Genomic DNA, 18,360 nt, shown 5'->3' with positions numbered 1-18,360 from the left:
GTGCCAGGCTCATGGAGCCTTCAGATGAACCGAAGCCCAAGTTGGAATAAAATGAGTAATAGGAGCCATCGCTTCTTCCTGGAAAAGCATAAACAAGCAAAATGTGATGTTGGGCAGATTTGGGGAAACATCGGCATTCAGTTAGGGCAACAAGAATGACCCAGAACACGTGGTGTGAGTAGAAAGAACCAGAAGCCAATCCACTCTGCTGCTGCTTGCGTGTCTGGTGGGCTGTCAGGGGAGGGTACCTGCAGAACAGCCCAACAGCTGGGCCGACCGTCCTCCTAAGCCAGATGTTCCCACGGCCACCCCCCAGCTGCCAGTCCTTTCTGGGCCGGGGAGAGGGGCTCCCGTGCTGCCTCCTGCCTCCAGCTACCTCTCGCTCCGGGGCAGGCAGCAGGGCAGGGTGCCTGGGCCCTTCGGGCTGCGGTGAGAGGGCAGGGTCTGCACCTGGCGTTTGCCGTCGCCACCACAGCCCAGTCTGGCTAGGGCTTGAGACAGATCCTCCCAGCCCAGAGTGAGCACCAGTCCTGGAGAAGGAGGAGGCATCCCCCAGCTGCCTTCAGCCAAGGCCTCCATTAGCGACTAGCACAGAGGCCGAGGCGGGGGCAGGAGGGAGCACAGGGCCTAGCGTCAGGCAGGGAGTGGGACTAAGGCCCTGCTCCTGCTCCCCCCGCCAAGAGGCCTGGGCCAGTAGCCCACCTCTTGGCCCCTGGCTTCCTCATCCATCAGAGAACAGCAATAAGGACCTGACGTCTGCGGGGCTGGGTGCAGGGCTGGGCGCAGGGCCGGGTGCAGGGCCTGCACAGAGCCCCCATTAGTCCATCAGCTCTTCTCTTCACCTGGAAGCCGCTGGACTACTCTGTCCCTGCAGTTGCCCTCTGCGGGAACTGAGGAGACTGCAAGGATTAGGTATGACCTCCAGGTGAAGACCCCAGCCAGTGCCCAGACACAGGAGGAATTGGCTGCCCCTTTCCGTCTCCGACGGGCTTGGCACGGTGCAGGCTTGTGGTCGAGACCCAGGAAAGTGTGGGGAAATTGCTGGATATGCCATCTCTCTGTCCTGTCTGTCTGAATTGGAAATGGGGACTCTCCAAGCTGGTAGCCACAGAACCGGGCCCTCTCACTTTATAGTAAGGACTCTGAAGCCCAGAGAGGGCAGGCACTTGCCCAGGGTCCCACAGCCAGTGGGTTTTGGTGCTGGGCTAGGATGGTTTCCCCTCTTGGTGCCCAGAGCAGTATCTACAAACCCCCCTTTCTGTCTGCTTTCAAGCCTCTCTTCATTCTTGCCCATCTGAACTCATCTTTCAGTCTCTGCTCCTTTAGCAACCAGAGCCCAGGGACAGGTGACTGGCCCCAGCACCCCCAGGAGCCGAGGCTGCCCTGCTGGGGGGTGTGGGCAGGGGCATGGCGGGGGCGGAGAATGCGGACTGCGCTGGCCTGGGGGCCTGGGCCAGGCTGCCGACAGAAGAGCCAGTGTGCCCAAACATTGGGGCTTTGTGAGCTCTGAACTCCGTGTGGGGAAGGTTGTTGGTGTTGACCTGACATTGTTTCAGGTTCATTGGCAGCGTCTTAGCGCCCAGGGACTGGCTCTTTGGAGGCATTCGGGGTCTTAGGGAGAAGGTGGCTAGGGAGCCCTAGTCCGGGGCAAGAAGGCGAGGGGGCTGCCTGGATCCTCTGTGCACTGAGCAGGCCCCTGTGGGCGAGGCTGTAGAGCACGAACGAGTTCAGGGAAGTCACCGAGAGAGAAGAGAGAAGGCACCTGTGTCTCTTGGGGCCAGAGCAAAGGAGCCTGGCCAGAGTGAGGACAGAGGCAGGACGGGAGCATCCAGGAGCTGCGGGCACACCTGCCAGGAGGCTGAGAGCTCGAGAACCCAGCCATCGAACCTTAGTCCATGAAGGAAGACCCAGGAGAGTCCTTGGGAGCCAGGAGGGCAGCAGGAGGCCTTGGGGGCTGGCCGGCTGGGGTGGGGTGGGCCAGACACACAGCTGTCCAGATGTGTGTGAGAGATAACTCTGTTTACTGGGCAGCCAGGAGGAGCAGGGCAGGGGGGGTGGGAAGGGGCTCCCCGGGACGGTGGGGCGGGCAGATTAGGAGGCGGGGGCATGAGTCAGGGGTTTGGGAGCTGCCCCCGGGGTTTGGGAGCCAGGACTCGGCGCTGTTAGAGCAGGTGTGAGCTCAGCTGGTGGCGGAGGACACCCGTGGCTGCAGGAGTTCGCTGAGGGACCCCAAGGCTCGTAAGCAGGTGAGCAGGGCTGGGAGGGGCTGGGGGTGGTCCTGAGGCACCTGTCCTGAGGGTTTCTGCAGGTGCCCAGCCTGAATCTGTGCCCAGGTGGACAGAGGCGCCCGACCTCCAAGGGGGTGCAGGTGGGTGGGATGAAAATGGGAGGATGTGTGTTCTTACCCCTAAGGGCACAGGCCCGTTGGCACCCACAGCTGGGGAGCGCGGGGCTGCAGGTGTTAGGAAAAAAAAGGCAGGCACGTGGCAGCGGAGCTATGTGTGGCTGGTGGGGGGGGCAAATCGGATCCCCCTCCAGGTGTGGGTCCTTGTCAGGCTTCTATTTACCAGCCCCTTGGATCCCATAGACGCAGGTCTTCTCCCCCCAGCCCCCTCTTTCCTCCGTGCATGGGGACCCACAGGCCATCCTATCCCCCTCTTGTGAGGACAGTTATTCGCTGACACTGCTTCCCATTTGGGACACTTCCAGGGAGTCGAGCAGGCAGACCCGGCCCTGTTCCCAGCCTAGGGATTGTTTGGAGGGAAAGGAGGAGTCCCCCATCACCCGAGGATCTCAAAGCATTTAGGCTAATTCCATGGGAATTGCAGGAAGATCAGAGAGAGATGAAGATAGCAAGTCTGACCTTGATCCCCAGTCACACTGATAATGCTGGCCAACATCCACCTGGAGCTCTTTCTGTGTCAGGCAGTGTTCCAAGGGCTTTATGTAGATCAACTTAGTGCTACAACAGGCCTATAAGGTAGGTATCATTACTATTACCCCACTTTGCAGAGGAGAAAACTGAGGTTTTCAGAGAGGTTGAGTCACTTGCCCACGGTCACATAGTAAGTCGCAGGGCTGGCATCTGAACCCAGGCAGGCCGACTGGAGAGTCCATGCTTTCAGCCCATTAGCACTCAACCAGCTTAGAGCTGTTTTCTCTTCTGGAAGGCAACTCAGAGTGATGGTGAGAGATGCAGCTGGAGTCAGGTAGGCCAGGGTTTCGTCTTGCCTCTGATACCCACCTGCCAGAGGACCAAGACAAGTTAACCTCTCTGAACCTCAGCTTTCTCATCTGTAAAATGGGGCTAGTGACATTACCCACTTGGCAGAGTGCTTTGAGGATTCTAAGAGATGAGGCCGTATGGCTTTGTGCGGTGTGGGGGCGATTACACAGAGACAGTGTTACGCCACCAGGGAGCCCTCCCCATCATCTGGTCCCCCCACCCCGCGAGGCCTCTACCAGCTGTGCTCCACCCCTGGGGCTCCAGATGCCCTGCTCACCCTTATCTGGCCTTGCCCTGGCTGGCAGGCCTGCCAGGTGTTTGATGAGCTTCCAGACGCAGGGCCGTGATCGGGTTCCAAGCTCTTATCAGTACCAGAGCAAGGCCTGCAGCTGGGGGGGGGGGGGGGGGCTGGGGGGGGGCTGCAATCTGAGTCATGGCGGCACCCTCTAAGGCCCCAGCTGAGCTCCAGGCACCTCCATTCTCCCCTCTTCTCTCTCACTGAGGTCTCAGAACCCTGGTGGGAAGGCCCTCCCATTGTACAGTTGGGATGACTGAGGCCTAGAGAGAGGCTGGGGGCTGCCCAAGGTTATTCAGCCAGTCAGCGGCGGACAGGCAGCCTCCTCTGGCTCTGGAGGCCCCTCTGACCAATCCACCTCCCAGACAGGAAACGGAGGGCAGAGTCCCAGCCCCACAGGCGGGACCTTTCGCACCTAAGGCCTGAGACTGCTCAGGATTTGAGGCCCAGGCAGAGGAGAGAGCAAGGCCAGAGAAGGAAGAAGAAAATAGAGGTGGGAGAAAAGGAAAGAGAGGGACAGAAGAAGGAGAGGAAAAGGTGCATGACTAGGGTCCTCAAGGGGCAAATCCCATGCAGTAGGGACGGCCCTGTCCTCGGGCTTTGGGACCGTCCCTGGTCATCCCTTCCCCTACTAATGCAGGAACCACTGCCCTTCTCAGTTTGGTGGGGCTCTGCCATACCCTCTCCCTCTCTCTCTCGGGACTGCAGCACCACCAGGAGGAAATGTCCCTGGACTGTTCTGTCTGTACGTCCTCCCTGCCCTGTTTCCCCCCAACAGCAGCCAGCCCCGTCTGGCATGCGCCTACCTCTGCATGCTCATGCTCACACCTGGACCATCCTTCCCCACCTGTCAGCCCTTCAGATCCCACCAGTGCCTCTCGGCCCAGCCCCAGGATCCCCCCCTCAGAGACACTCTACCCCCAACCCCACCAGTCCATTCTACCTTTCGTCCTGCCATATGATCCTTGGCACCCAACACCTTCTGCTCATCTCTCATTTGTCTGGGGGACGTATCGTCTCCTGAAGCACTTTGCCTGTCACGCGTTCCCAGCTGCCTCCCCAGTCAGGGCTGAGGGCTTTTCGAGAGGAGGGACAGTGTCTTGTTCATCTCAGCTCCCACTGCTCAGCGCCATGTGGGCACAGAGTGGGCACGTCTGCTGCCCAACCCCAATCCCTGTTGCTGGGTGAGGGGGAAAGGGACCCCTCCACACCCAGGCCGGGGCCACCCTAGGGGACTTCTGTGCTCCCCTCGGGCTGGGCCTCACATTCCTGGGGTGAGCATACCTTCCTCTCTGCCAGAGATACAACTGAGCAAACCTGAGACACAGGGCTCGGTCTCCTCCTGGCTGGGTCCTAGTCATCCTGACTCCTCAGTTCCAGAGGCCCAAGCCTGCAAGGGGGAACCACCCTTACCTTCACCCAGCACGTATTTATTGAGCATCTACTCTGTGGCAACCATTCTGCTAGGAGTAAGGGATTCAATGGGGACCGAGACATGGATCTTAGCACTCGAGTGGCTTCCCTTCTAGAGGCCTCCTCGGACAATATATACACAAGTGAATCAAGAAACCAGAAAATGACAGATTGGGTTAGTGAATGTTAGGGTGGTCAAGAAGGGAATCTGAAGAGCTGAGATGTGAGAAGGGATGAGGTGCGGGGGCAGAGGGTCACTGAGGATGTGGACAACTGTGTGTGCAAAGGCCCTGGGGCAGGAAAGGGCTTGGTAAGGCCAATGGGATAGGTGGGGAGCGAGCAGGAGAGATGGAGTTCGTGAGGGGGTGGAGGAGAGAAACAGGGCCACCTCATTCAACACCTGTGAGCCACTCCCAAGGATGCTACAGCCCCATGCCTAGGAGAAAGTAGCTGTTTCTGGGAGAAGGTATGTTGTGAAGACTCTCAGGGGAATTAAGTTCCCTGAAGAAAGAGCAGGTCATGCCCCTGGAGTTGGCTAAGTCTAGGGGATGGACAGGAAAAGAAGCCAGGTGAGGACTGGTGGATGGAAGAAGAAGTTGAATTTGAAGGACACCCCATCCTCTCAAACACCCTTTGACTGATGCCAGCCAAGTTTCTTCTTCCTGCCCCAGCTCTCCTGGCCCCTGTATACCTGCTCTCACACCTACAAATCTAGCTCCTTCCCACCCCCCCAACTTCCTTCCCCTGACCCCACTGCCTCTCAACACCTGGGATCCCCCTTGACTCAAATATAGCCTCCTCTGGGAGGAGGATGCCCTGGGCCTCACTCAGCCTGTGCTCCCCTGTGCAGGGACCCGAGGTGCGGGTTATGCTGGGGGCTTGGATTGCTGTGGACAACTGGACAATCAGGACAGCACCATGGAGGACTGGCAGGTGAGTCTTTCGTGGTGTCTGCCGGGCTCCTATCTGGGGGCTCTGGGAACCCAACCCTGGACTCCTACCTTCATGGTGGAAGCCCAGCCCTGATGGCCACTTCCTATAGGAGGATCATGAAGAGGGGCTGGAGGATGCTCTGGAACAGGAGGAGTATGAAGACCCAGATGTCCCTGTGCTTCAGGTGGAGGAGCCAGTAGGTGAGCCCCATCTCTCTCTCTTGCTGGGATGAGCTGCTGAGCCCCAGATAGAGACAGTAAGGGAACTTGTCCTCTCCTTTCTCCACAAATCCCCCCCAAGCCCCAGGGCCAGTTCTCCCACAATCTTGGCTGATTGAAGGATAAACAGAGTTTTGTTTGAAATGATCACAGGAGGGGACCGGGGGGCAGGGGACAGGACTAGTCACCCATGGCCGGGCCCTTTGGTTTGGGACAGGGCAGCCAGGCCCGCCTGCGACAGGGCATGAGCCCACATGCCATCTGTGCCAGCCCCATGCTGACTTCTAGGCCAGGCACAGGGCCTGTTCTGGGAACATCATTCTGTTTGGGGGTCTAGAGGTCCTGAGAAATGAGGGGCCATGGGGACCCCCAGGGCAGAGAGACATCAGGAAACCTTCCCAGCCCTGCCAAGGTCTCAGTTGGGGAGCCCCAGGTGGGGACCTGTTTACTGTCAATACGATTTAAGTGCTGGCAATTGGTACTGAAGATAAGAGGCCCCTCTGGGAAATGAGAGCTGGGAGTGGGGTGGGGAGTGGGGGGCAATATAAGGCAGACCCCACCCTGGCTCCCAGAGCCCCACTACGAGACAGGGAGAAGTACTGGGCTGGTGGGATTGCTGAGGCAGGGGGGAAGAAGGAAGGGAAGCTGGTCCCAGAAGGTGGCAGGAGAGGGAGGAGATCCAAGGAGAATCCGGCGAATTGCCCTTCGGGACTCTCCACCTTGGAGGTGACCCTCTCTGTCACCACTGAAGATGACTCCCAGGGGTCTTCCCAAGGCTCGGATGGGGCATGAAAGGGCCAGGCTGGGCCAAGAACAGGCACAGGGAACCACAGACCCTTGAGCAGCAGGGGTGGGGCGGGGCTTGGGCACCCGGGTCCGAGCCAGCAGCAACGGGAAGGAGTGGGGCATCATCTGGGGCGGCTCTCGGAGGCTCACTGTGGGTGGTGCAGGAGGACCCTAAGGGGGGGGATTATCTGGGGGCAACACTAACCTGCCTCCGGGTTTTCAGCTGATTACGCTGAGCCGACAGCCACAGACTACGACACCAGCCCAGACCCAGACGCCACATCGCGCGCAGCCACCCACGAGGTGAGGACCCCCGGCATCGCCCGATTCTCTTTTCTGTGCTGCCTGGGGCACCCACCCTTGTACCAGGAGAAGGGAGGTGAAGAGGGATAGGCCCAGCTTCAGCATGGGGGAACCCCACAAACAGGCGGAGAAGGAGCCGGGAAATAGGCAGAAGGGAAGAGGACACCCCTGCTGAGGGGGGAGACCTGGGTCCCTCTTCCACTGAGCAGGGAGCTCCCTGGGCAGAGATATAGTGACTGCCAGAGGGCTGCGCTCCCGCAGCCCTCTGGCCCTGGCTGGGCTGTCAGGGGCTCCTTGGGGAAGCACAGGATTAAATACGTGCCCCTCTGCCCAGGCCCCACGCGTCCCTGCTGGGCATCAGACTGTCTAGCTGGTTAGGAAATTGGATCTGCCCTCAGCTAGGCCCCTGGGAGCGGCCAGCTGGCCCCAAGGAAACCCAAGTGCATGCTGAGCCCACTCAACAGTCTTGGAGGCAGGAGACCCACCCGATGACCCCAAAGGCTTCCTTTTTTTTTTTTTTTTTGCCCCTCCCAAGTGTCCGCTCTAGCACCTCTTTTGGTCGAGAGGTTCTCCAAATGCCTCTGAAATGGGGTAAGGGTCTGGTCAGGGATTTGGGGAATAGAGCCAGAGTTGTGGGCTGTACCCGGCCCCCTACTTCCTACCTCGCTTAACACACCCAGGTTGCTTCTCCCGCCGGTCCCCTCTGAGCTCAGGGTCTGCCCTGAGTGCTCCAGGACTCTGGGCCTCCTCCAAACATCTCTCAGAGCCTGCTGAATGCCCACCAAGCCCTGGACTGCCAAGTCTCCGCAGGGCGCTGCCCCGGGCCCGAGACACTGATTCAGGCTTGTGGGGCCGCAGGTGTACGTGGAGCTGCAGGAGCTGGTGATGGATGAGAAGAACCAGGAGTTGCGGTGGATGGAGGCAGCGCACTGGGTGCGGCTGGAGGAGAACCTGAGGGAGGATGGGGTCTGGAGCCGCCCGCACCTGTCCTACCTCACCTTCTGGAGCCTCCTGGAGCTGCAGAAAGCCTTTGCCAAGGGTGAGCCCCGCCGGGCCCCTCCCCAAGACCTGCACGTACGGCGCGGTGGCGGGCCGGGGGGCCACCGTCCAGCCGTCCAGCTCAGCCCTCCACCCCTTGCAGGTACCGTCCTCCTGGATCTGCCAGAGACCTCCCTGGCGGGAGTGGCCAACCAGCTGCTGGACGGGTTCATCTACGAGGAGCAGATCCGGCCTGAGGCCCGAGACCTGCTGCTGCGGGTCCTGCTGCTTCCACACAGGTGTCCCTGCCTGACCCGGACTCGGCAGCCCAAGGGCCCGCCTCCCCGGCCCATGGCCCCGAGCTCTCCCTGGAGGCCCAGGGAGCCCCTCCCCCCCAGACCAGGGCCCACGTTTCTTCCACGATGGCTCCTGCCTCTGACACCCCTTGAGGGGAGGCCGTGTCTCCGTGTTCAGATGTGGGGGCTACTGGTCCTCAGGAGGGCAGGCTCTCAAGGCCCTTCCCTCCATCCGACCTGGCCCCACCCGGTCATTCCAGACGGAGACCACCCACTCGCATCCACGACACCCTGCCAAAGGAGGCTGACTGTCCTTTTGCCCCAGGGTCCCTCCAGTCTGCTCACTGGGAAGCGCTACTTGATCCCACCCCCCATGGGTCTCCGAGCTACTAACAGCCCAGCCCGAACAGCTTACTCAGCCCGTGTCCCCTGTGTGTTCCGCAGCCATGCCGGAGACCTGGAGGCCCTGGAGGGTGTGAAGCCCACGGTTCTGATGCGTTCCGGGAACCCCTCACAGCCTCTGCTCTCCCAGCACCCCTCGTTAGAGACGGAGCTCTTCTGTGAACAGGTGAGGCCGTACTAGGGCTGTGGGGAGAGCCAGGAAGCGACCCACCTGAACAGGGTTAGAAACAGTGGTTAGGCGGGGCGCCTGGGTGGCTCAGTCGTTAAGCGTCTGCCTTCAGCTCAGGTCATGATCCCAGGGTCCTGGGATTGAGCCCCGTTAAGCGTCTGCCTTCAGCTCAGGTCATGATCCCAGGGTCCTGGAATCGAGCCCCGCATCGGGCTCCCTGCTCTGCGGGGAAGCCTGCTTCTCCCTCTTCTACTCCGCCTGCTTGTGTTCCCTCTCTCGCTGTGTCTCTCCCTGTTAAATAAATAAATAAATAAATAATCTAAAAAAAAAAAAAGAAACAGTGGTTAGGGAAGGAGGGGGCTGGATGCTCGGAGTTGCCAGGGGACTCCCCTCACTGGCCTCCTTCCAACGGGGACAGGAGGGCACAGAAGGGCATTCCCCGTCTGGAATTCTAGAGAAGATTCCCCCAGATTCGGAGGCCACCCTGGTGCTCGTGGGTAAGCAGCTGGGGCCTCCACCCCAACCCTCCCACCCCCACCCCCGCGCTATACCTCCTGTCCCGGCCCAGCCTCCCCCTCCCCTCTCCCGAAGCATGGGCCCAGCAGCACGCCCTCAGCCTGGCCCGACCGCCTCCCACCGCCCCTTCCCCTCGCAGGCCGAGCAGAGTTCCTGGAGCGCCCGGTGCTGGGCTTCGTGCGGCTGCAGGAGGCCACGGAGCTGGAGGCTGTGCAGCTCCCCGTGCTTGTTCGCTTCCTCTTTGTGCTGCTGGGACCCGAGGCCCCCAACATCGACTACACCCAGCTCGGTCGGGCGGCAGCCACCCTCATGTCCGAGAGGGTGAGGAGGGGCTGGGGAGGGGTGGGGGGAGCCTGAGGGCTGGGCGGCAGCTGAGGTCACTCCCTGGACGGGCCTGGGTCACCGGAACTGTGCTAGACTGGCACGTTCCGTCTCACCCTGCTGCTTCTAGCCTGTCTGGCCAGGGGCAGGTGGTCTGGCCTGGCCCTGCCTGATCAGGCCTTGTCTACGGCCACTCTGACCTGGGTCCACCCAGTTAGGTCTAGCCTGGTCTGGCCCACTTTAGTTCCAGCTGGTCCGCCCTAAGCTACCCTGTTTGCTTTAGTGCTTTCTCCTTTCCCCACTCAAGGCCCTGTCTGCCTCCCCAAAACCCTTTTGTGGTGGGCACGGAAGTGAGGGGGGCAGCAGGGCAAGCAGTTCCTAGCAAGAAGGAGCTGGGGGCGCCTGGGCGGCTCAGTCGGTTAAGGGGCTGCCTTCGGCTCAGGTCATGATCCTGGAGTCCCAGGATCGAATCCCGCATCGGGCTCCCTGCTCGGCGGGGAGTCTGCTTCTCCCTCTGACCCTCCCCCCTCTCATGTGCTCTCTCTCATTCTCTCTCTCTCAAATAAATAAATAAAATCTTTAAAAAAAAAAAAGAAGGAGCCGGGAGAGAGGGTTCTGGTTCCCGGAGGCCGTGGATGTGGACTCTTGGGTCCTTTCGTCTAGCGGGTCCCGGCAGCCCTGACCCTCTCTCTGGCCCCCAGGTGTTCCGCACAGATGCCTACCTGGCTCAGAGCAAGGCGGAGCTGGTCCGCAACCTGGAGGGCTTCCTGGACTGCAGCCTGGTGCTGCCTCCCTGCGAAGCCCCCTCCGAGCAGGCCCTGCTCAGACTGGTGCCCCTGCAGAAGGAGCTGCTGCGGAGGCGCTACCTGCTCAGCCCCGCCAAGCCTGAGCCCCGCTTCTACAAGGGTCTGGGTACCTGCCCCGCGGCCCCCACAGACCCTCGGAGACCCCAGCACGGCCCTGCGAGCCCCTGCCTCCTCTCCTCCCATCCAACACCCCGGGGTCCCCTCTCTCTGTCCTCATGCCTCCCAGCCTCCATGGCCACCCGGTTCCCATCAGAAGATTCTCCCCGCGATTCCTCTCTCCCCACGCCTCCTCCCGTGACCCCCTGTGATCGTGGTCCTGTCCTTGACTACAGATTTGTATGGGGGCCCAGGGGCCCCTGCTGGGCCAGACGACCCTCTGCAGCGGACAGGCCTGCTCTTTGGGGGCCTGGTGCGTGACATCCGGCGCCGCTACCCCCACTACTTGAGTGACATCACAGACGCGTTCAGCCCCCAGGTCCTGGCTGCTGTCATCTTCATCTACTTTGCTGCCTTGTCACCTGCCATCACCTTCGGCGGCCTCCTGGGTCAGTGCCTCTGCATGACCCCCTAACCCTCACCTCTGACCCCTTGGCCTCTGTGTCGGCCCTGCCTTCTGACCCAATGGGACAGTCTGGACCCCTACCATAGCCTGCCCATGAAATGCTCTATTAGAGCCTGGAAACGACCTCTTGACCTTGACCACACTGTAACTTCTACCCACAGGAGAAAAGACCCAGAACCAGATGGGGGTGTTGGAGCTGCTCATCTCCACTGCGGTGCAGGGCATTCTCTTTGCCCTGCTCGCGGCTCAGCCCCTGCTTGTGGTTGGCTTCTCAGGACCCCTGCTCGTGTTTGAAGAAGCCTTTTTCTCGGTAGCTCTGTTCTGGCCCCACTCGGACCCTGTAACCGGCCCTGGCCCCACCTGCCTGATGCACGGTGCCTGGGCCCACCTGCCTGACCCAGGCCTCTCTGACCCCCTTGCAGTTCTGCACTAACTACAACCTGGAGTACATCGTGGGCCGCGTGTGGATCGGCTTCTGGCTGGTCCTGTTCGTGGTGCTCATAGTGGCCTTCGAGGGCAGTTTCCTGGTCCGCTTCATCTCCCGCTACACCCAAGAGATCTTCTCCTTCCTCATCTCCCTCATCTTCATCTATGAGACCTTCATCAAGCTGATCAAGGTGGGGGCCGTGGCAGTGCGGATGCACGTGTGAGTGCGACTCTGCACAAACGATGTGGCCGTGCGTGTCACTGCACACGTGTCCTTATGGCACGTGTGTGGCCGTGTCTTCATCGTGCGTGGCTGTGACCACATTCACGTGGACACCAGCTGCCTCTGGGCCGGTACTCTGGCCATGACCGCGGAGAGCGCCTGAGCCCGAGGCGGTGGGGGGGGGACGGGGGGGGGGCGCCTTCGTGTGCGCATGTCCGGGTCACAACCGCGCCCAGAGTGACCACAGGCGAGTGTGTGTGCGAGACTGAACACGGGAAAGTGCGTTCATGGAGGGGCAGCAGGGGTCCCAGAGGCTCTGCTGCCCTCCCGCCCCCTTGGGCACTCACCCTCAAGAAGCACGGGGCCTGCGGGTGGAGCACCCTGCCTCCTCGGCTCCAGCACCTTCAACTATGCCTACCTGGACATCTGCGTTGGATATGGAGGGAGGGCGGATGCTGCATGTCTGCCTCTGATTCTGTTGGTTGGTGGGGCTTGCTGTTTCCAAGTCTTTGAAGCCCTTTTTAGGACCCTCGTTGGCACTTCTTTTTTTTTTTTTTTTAAGATTTTCTTTGTTTATTTCAGAGAGAGAGAGAGACAGCGAGAGAGGGAACACAAGCAGGGGGAGTGGGAGAGGGAGACGCAGGCTTCCCGCTGAGCAGGGAGCCCGATGCGGGGCTCGATCCCAGGACCCTGGGATCATGACCTGAGCCGAAGGCAGGCGCTTAACAACTGAGCCACCCAGGCGCCCCATCCTTGGCACTTCTTTCCTGCCCACCCGCTTTATGTCTCTTGAGACCCTGTGTGCTCACATGCACACGTATACTCATTGCCACCGTGGCCTGCCCCACCCAAGCTGAGCCTGGTCTCTACTCCTGAAAACCAAGCTCATGAATCCCATTGTCCCTCTGTTACCCTGTCGGTTGAGGAAGAAGATAAGAGGATGGATGCATGCATGATGGATGGATGCATAGATAGATAGATAGATAGATAGATAGATAGATAGATAGATAATGGACAGATTGGTGGGTGGTTGGATGATGGATGAATGGATGGTGGATGATGAACGGATGGATGGATAGATGATGGACAAATGGATGAATGGATGGATAGATGATGGACAGATTGATAGACGGATGAGAAGAATAGGATGCCTTGGTTTTCTGCTGCAGATCTTCCAGGACCATCCACTTCAGAAGCATTATGACCACAACGTGACAGTGGTGCCCAAACCTCAGGGTCCCCTGCCCAACACAGCCCTCCTCTCCCTTGTGCTCATGGCTGGCACCTTCTTCTTCGCCATGATGCTGCGAAAGTTCAAGAACAGCTCCTACTTCCCTGGCGTGGTCAGTACATTCTCCCCCCACAGCCCTGCTCTTGCCTTCACTGTCCTGTCCCAGTCCAAAGCACTCTTCCAGGTTCCTCAATGCCATTAGCTCTCCTTCTTACCCTAGATTCCCATTCCCCATTCCAAGCCTCCCTGACCCCCTCCTCACTTAGGCTTTCACTCTTCAGGCAAGCCCATCTCTCTTTCTCAGCCTACCCAGGCTGAGAACCTAGTGGGGAGCCAGGGACAGTTCTTAGAAAGGGGTGGAGAAGCCGTGGGGCCGGCGGTGGGGCTGGGCCAGGGAAAGAAGAAAGGAGGCAGGTACCTTGAGGTGCAAGACAAGGCATTAGATGTTGACGGGTCCCCTGGGAAGAGCAAGCCCCACCCCCTGCATGAAGAGGCGGCAGGAGTGGGGGCAAGTGGGAGGCAGGAGGTGGGGAAACAACTGGGCGCTAACCGGGTTTTTCCACCTGCCCTTAGCTGCGACGGGTCATTGGGGACTTCGGGGTCCCCATCTCCATTCTGATCATGGTCATGGTGGATTTCTTCATCGAGGACACCTACACCCAGGTGACACTCTCCTCCTACTGTCAGCTGATTCTCCCAGTATGCCCCCTCCCAAGAACAGCTTTCCCAAACATGAAGCCAACTAGAACTCTCCTTACTCAGCCCTGCCTCCCCCGAGAGCCCCAAGTTCTTCCCACAGCCCTACAGGAACCCTCTGGCTGAAGCAAGGGCCTGGGTCAAATTGCCTTTTTACTCCTTAACCCAGGGCAGTAGGAAAGAATCTGCTTTGGAGCCAGGCAGATCTGATTATGTATCTCAGGTCTGCCACCAAATAGCTGTGTGATGCAAGGCAAACGACACAACCTCTCTGATCCTGTTTCCTCATCTATAAAGTGGGGAATGAGAAGATGTATGTAAAGGGCTTAGTGCAGTGACTGGGTACAAAGTAGGTGCTCAGTATAAGTAAGTTCCCAAGTGCCCAGGACCCTGGTTCTCCCTGCCTCCCTTCCCCCATTCCCCTGCCCCAGTGTTCTCACCAGAATCCCCCTCCCACAGAAACTCAGTGTGCCTGAAGGCCTCTCAGTGTCCAACTCCTCAGCCCGGGGCTGGGTCATCCACCCACTGGGCATATATTCGCATTTCCCCATCTGGATGATGTTTGCCTCCGCCCTGCCTGCCATGCTGGTCTTCATCCTCATCTTCCTTGAGTCCCAGATCACCACGTAAGAGCCACGGGCAGAGCTGGGCCCGGGAGGGTCTGGGGCAGGGAAAGGACAGGCTCCAGGCAGACATGACAGCAAGGACTGAGTGCTAGTCTTAGTCGAACCTGGGGCCCTCCTCATGAGCAGGAGTGATGGATGGGCAGGGGCAGGGGCAGGTTCTGTGGGACCTGACAGGGTATAATTTGGGGAGGCCTTTTTAAGAAAAAGAATACAAAATGAGAACTGCAAAATGAGGTGGCGTACCTCAGAAGGGACCTTTACCAGCTCAGCTTCATTGGCTTCAGCATAAATCTACCTGTGGACGTTCTAGGGGATATCTTGAGATCCTTCTACTCTTAGAGTCTGGATTCTCCAGAGAGGGTGGGAGGGAGGGGAGCAAGGAACTCCAAGGGAGAGGAACACAGCAGGGGAAACTAAGATACAGAGGGACCCAAGTACAGAGAAGGAGGGAGGGGGCAAAGAGGGTGGGGGCAAGGGAGACCGCTGCTTACCCCTGACCTCCCACACCCCCCAAGGCTGATTATCAGCAAACCAGAGCGCAAGATGATCAAGGGCTCTGGCTTCCACCTGGACCTGCTGCTGGTCATAGGCATGGGCGGTGTGGCTGCCCTCTTTGGGATGCCCTGGCTCAGTGCCACCACTGTTCGTTCTGTCACCCATGCCAACGCGCTCACTGTCATGGGCAAGGCCAGCGCCCCAGGGGCTGCAGCCCAGATTCAGGAGGTCAAGGAGCAGCGGATCAGTGGGCTCCTGGTTGCTGTGCTCGTAGGTGAGTAAGGGTTGGCCACACTCTCTGGCATCTAGCCTTGCTTCTGGCCCCCAGCCTCTGCCTCTTAGGATCCAGGGCCTTCTGAAGCCCTGCCCACCCTTTCGTAGCTGGCTCTCCCCACATACCCCCTGCCCATGTCTCCCCAGGGTCCTTTGTTCATATGAGGGACTTCTGGAGGAAATGCCCAAGGCCCAAGCACAGAGATAGACATCTGAGCAGGGGAGGACGTGGGCGCGGGGAAGGGGGGCTCCATACGGAGGCCTTCTCTAGATAGGACCCGGTATTCAAGCTTTATCCAACATAAGCTTAGTGAACAGTGGGTTCCAGCCCTGCTCTGCTGCTGACTCAGTATCCCTCCTCATCCTGGGCCTCAGTTTCTCTGTGCCACTAGCGGGTTCATTAGATGCCCCTGAGGTCTCTCTAGCTTGGCTGCTCTGTAACTGATGCCAAGGGCAGAGCTCCGAGCATAATCTGGGGTGGGAGAGGAGAAGACAGAGGATCACTGGGGTAGATCCAAGTTCTGGAGCAGCTGAGAGTCCAGCCGGGCTCAGTGTGGGCTGCGCCATGGTCACTGATGGAGTCGCCAGGGAAGTTTCTTAAAGGAGGCGAAGTTGGTGTTAGCTGGAGGAGGGTTAGGGTTTGGATAGGTGGAGGGGGACGGAGGCATTCTGGGCTGGGGTGATAGAAAAGTTGGGCTTCTCTGACCTCTGTGAACCCCTGAGGCTAAAGGAATAGGCTTTGATGTCCTGCAGGCAGGAGTTTGACTCCCTGATCTGCCCCTTAGTAGCTGTGTGGCCTCAGGCAAGTTGCTTCACCTCTCTGAATCTGTTTCCTCATCTGCAAAATGGGGTAATACCTATTAAGAGGATCCACAGAAAGGGCTTCATATGGTACCTGTGGCTTCATTCCCCAGCCCCTGATGCTGTCAGCCCTCTGGGCCCCCGCCCCCTTGGCCCCCAGGGCTAAGAGTTTGTGGTTCTCCCTGCAGGCCTGTCCATCCTCATGGCGCCCATCCTGTCCCGCATCCCCCTGGCTGTGCTGTTTGGCATCTTCCTCTACATGGGGGTCACGTCCCTCAGCGGCATCCAGCTCTTTGACCGCGTCTTGCTTCTGTTCAAGCCGTCCAAGTACCACCCAGATGTGCCCTACGTCAAGCGGGTACAGAGCCCTCCTGGCTGCCCAGCCCCGAGTGTGGCGGGGGGGGGGGGGTTGCCAGGCCCCAGGGCGGGGCAGGCAGTAACCCCCACCTCCACCTGCAGGTGAAGACCTGGCGCATGCACTTGTTCACGATCATCCAGATCATCTGCCTGGCAGGGCTGTGGACGGTGAAGAGCTTCCCCAGCACCTCGCTGGCCCTGCCCTTCGTCCTTATCCTCACGGTGCCTCTGCGCCGCCTCCTGCTGCCTCTCATCTTCAGGACGCTGGAGCTCCAGTGTGTGCGTGGCTGCTCCCCACCCTTACCCTGCGGACCAGGGGCGGGAGGGAGGGCAAAGAAAGGCAGAGGCAGGAGGCCCGGACCCCAGAGCTTGGGGGCAAGGAGGGGTGAAGAAGCGTGCAGGGTGTGTTCCCCGTGAGCTGTCCTAACCGTGGAGCAACTCAGCCTGTGGTTTTCTGAGTCATTTTGGAATTCTCCCACGGTGTGAGAGTTGCCGTGGGGCTACCCTGGTGAAGGGGTGTCCTTCCCACCCTCAGTAGGCCCTCCCCTGTCGGGGCGCCACATCCCCAGGGGCCCCTCACCCTTTGGAAACAACTCATCCAGACCAAACCTAGGGGTTGAGAGGGCAGGACATGACTTGTCCAAGGTCCGGTGAGAGCCAGGCCGTCTCCTCATTCCAGAGGTGCTCTCGGTACTGGGGGGAGGGCTCATCTGCCCCAGCCTTCCCCGGAAGCTCACCCTCTCTCCTTCCTATTCTACCCTCCAGCTGGACGCTGACGATGCCAAGCCGACCTTCGATGAAGAGGAGGGTCGGGATGAATACAACGAGGTGACCATGCCCGTGTGAAGGGAAGGCATGGGCCTCCGAGCTCCCTCCTCCCTCCCACTTCCCCACTCTCCCAGGAAAAGCAGAAGTTCATGGGTATCTCATAGACTCTCAGATTCCTCCTGGGGTAGGAACTGGAGCCCCGAGGTTGTGGGTGGGGGATGGAAGGGGTGCCTAGAAACCCTTCCATGAGGGGTAAACCAGCTTTTATGGCTGGAGATGGTCAGTAGGATCTAGGTCGGGGAATTCACTGAGCAGTCTCTCCTGCCACCACACTGCCACGTGGGGCTCCCAAGCTGGAGGACTTAGATCTGAGCCAACCTCTTCACAGCGAAGACAGGGGCAGTAGCAAGGGAGGTAGAGGGGGTGGGGTTCAAGTTCCTGCATGCTGTGTGACCTTGTCAAGTCCCTTGACTTCTCCAGCCTCTGCTTCCTCTTCTGTAAAATGGGTATATTTATAATAATACCCACATTACAGGATGGTTACTGAGGACCAAAGATAAGTGTGAAAAAGGGGCCTTGTCAACTCTGAAAGGACTATCATATGGTAGTCATCATTCTTCTTCCCGCCAGCCCAAGGTCACGCAGCTCCTGAGCCTTACAGCTGGGATCTGAACCAGGTCTCCTGACTCCGAGGCCAGAGCCCTATGCTCTACCTCAGTCACCCACCTTCCCATGCTTAGAGATGTCCCTGCTGACTCCCCACCTCCCCCTCTCTGTTCCTAGCCCCATCCCGGGGACCCTCTTCTCGGGGGCAGAGGGAGGTGTCCTGCTGAGGGCAAAGTGCAGGTGGGGATACAATCAAGGCGGGGACTCAGGACTCCAAAGTGCTCACTCCCTCCTCCCATTCACACAAACATTCATTCATTCCACAAACATTTATGGAGGGCCCCCGGACCCCGCAGATACAGAGGCAACTGAGACGAGACGCTGACATGGGGCAGGGTGGGGGGGTGGGGGGCAATGCACAGTCTGTTCTAGATTTGGATGGGGGGTGGGAGGAAACGGGGTGGGGGAAGGGAGGGAGGTTTGTAATTTATTGATTGTATTTTCTAAGAGCTCTGATTGTACTCTGGCTTCACACAAACACCCAGGCCTCTAGTTTGAGACGCGCTGTCCACGATCTCACCCCAGCTGAATCTTGGGGAGAACCCAGATTTGATCAACTGGGGTAAAGGCCAGT

The 18,360-nt window shown here is 59.3% G+C and overlaps 1 protein-coding gene across 1 annotated transcript; it reads left to right on the top strand.

The window, feature by feature from the left end:
* Positions 1-5,786: 5,786 nt before the first annotated feature.
* On the top strand, positions 5,787-18,122 carry SLC4A1 (solute carrier family 4 member 1 (Diego blood group)). The gene is made up of 19 exons (XM_045888033.2): positions 5,787-5,867; positions 5,977-6,067; positions 7,095-7,174; positions 8,033-8,213; positions 8,316-8,451; positions 8,893-9,016; positions 9,441-9,516; positions 9,675-9,856; positions 10,558-10,768; positions 10,995-11,207; positions 11,386-11,534; positions 11,647-11,841; positions 13,043-13,216; positions 13,678-13,767; positions 14,260-14,426; positions 14,942-15,195; positions 16,184-16,353; positions 16,455-16,631; positions 17,118-18,122. The coding sequence occupies exons 1-19, from the start codon at positions 5,853-5,855 to the stop codon at positions 17,196-17,198; spliced, it is 2,766 nt and encodes a 921-aa protein (XP_045743989.1). The 5' UTR covers positions 5,787-5,852; the 3' UTR covers positions 17,199-18,122.
* The last annotated feature ends 238 nt before the right edge of the window (positions 18,123-18,360 follow it).

Source organism: Mirounga angustirostris, unplaced genomic scaffold (assembly GCF_029215605.1).
Source record: "Mirounga angustirostris isolate CCGP_5_RB_7025 unplaced genomic scaffold, mMirAng1.0.hap1 SCAF_17, whole genome shotgun sequence".
Classification (NCBI taxonomy): domain Eukaryota; kingdom Metazoa; phylum Chordata; class Mammalia; order Carnivora; family Phocidae; genus Mirounga; species Mirounga angustirostris.
Note: the sequence above shows the minus strand (reverse complement) of the source record. Positions and strands in the feature narration are given on the sequence as shown.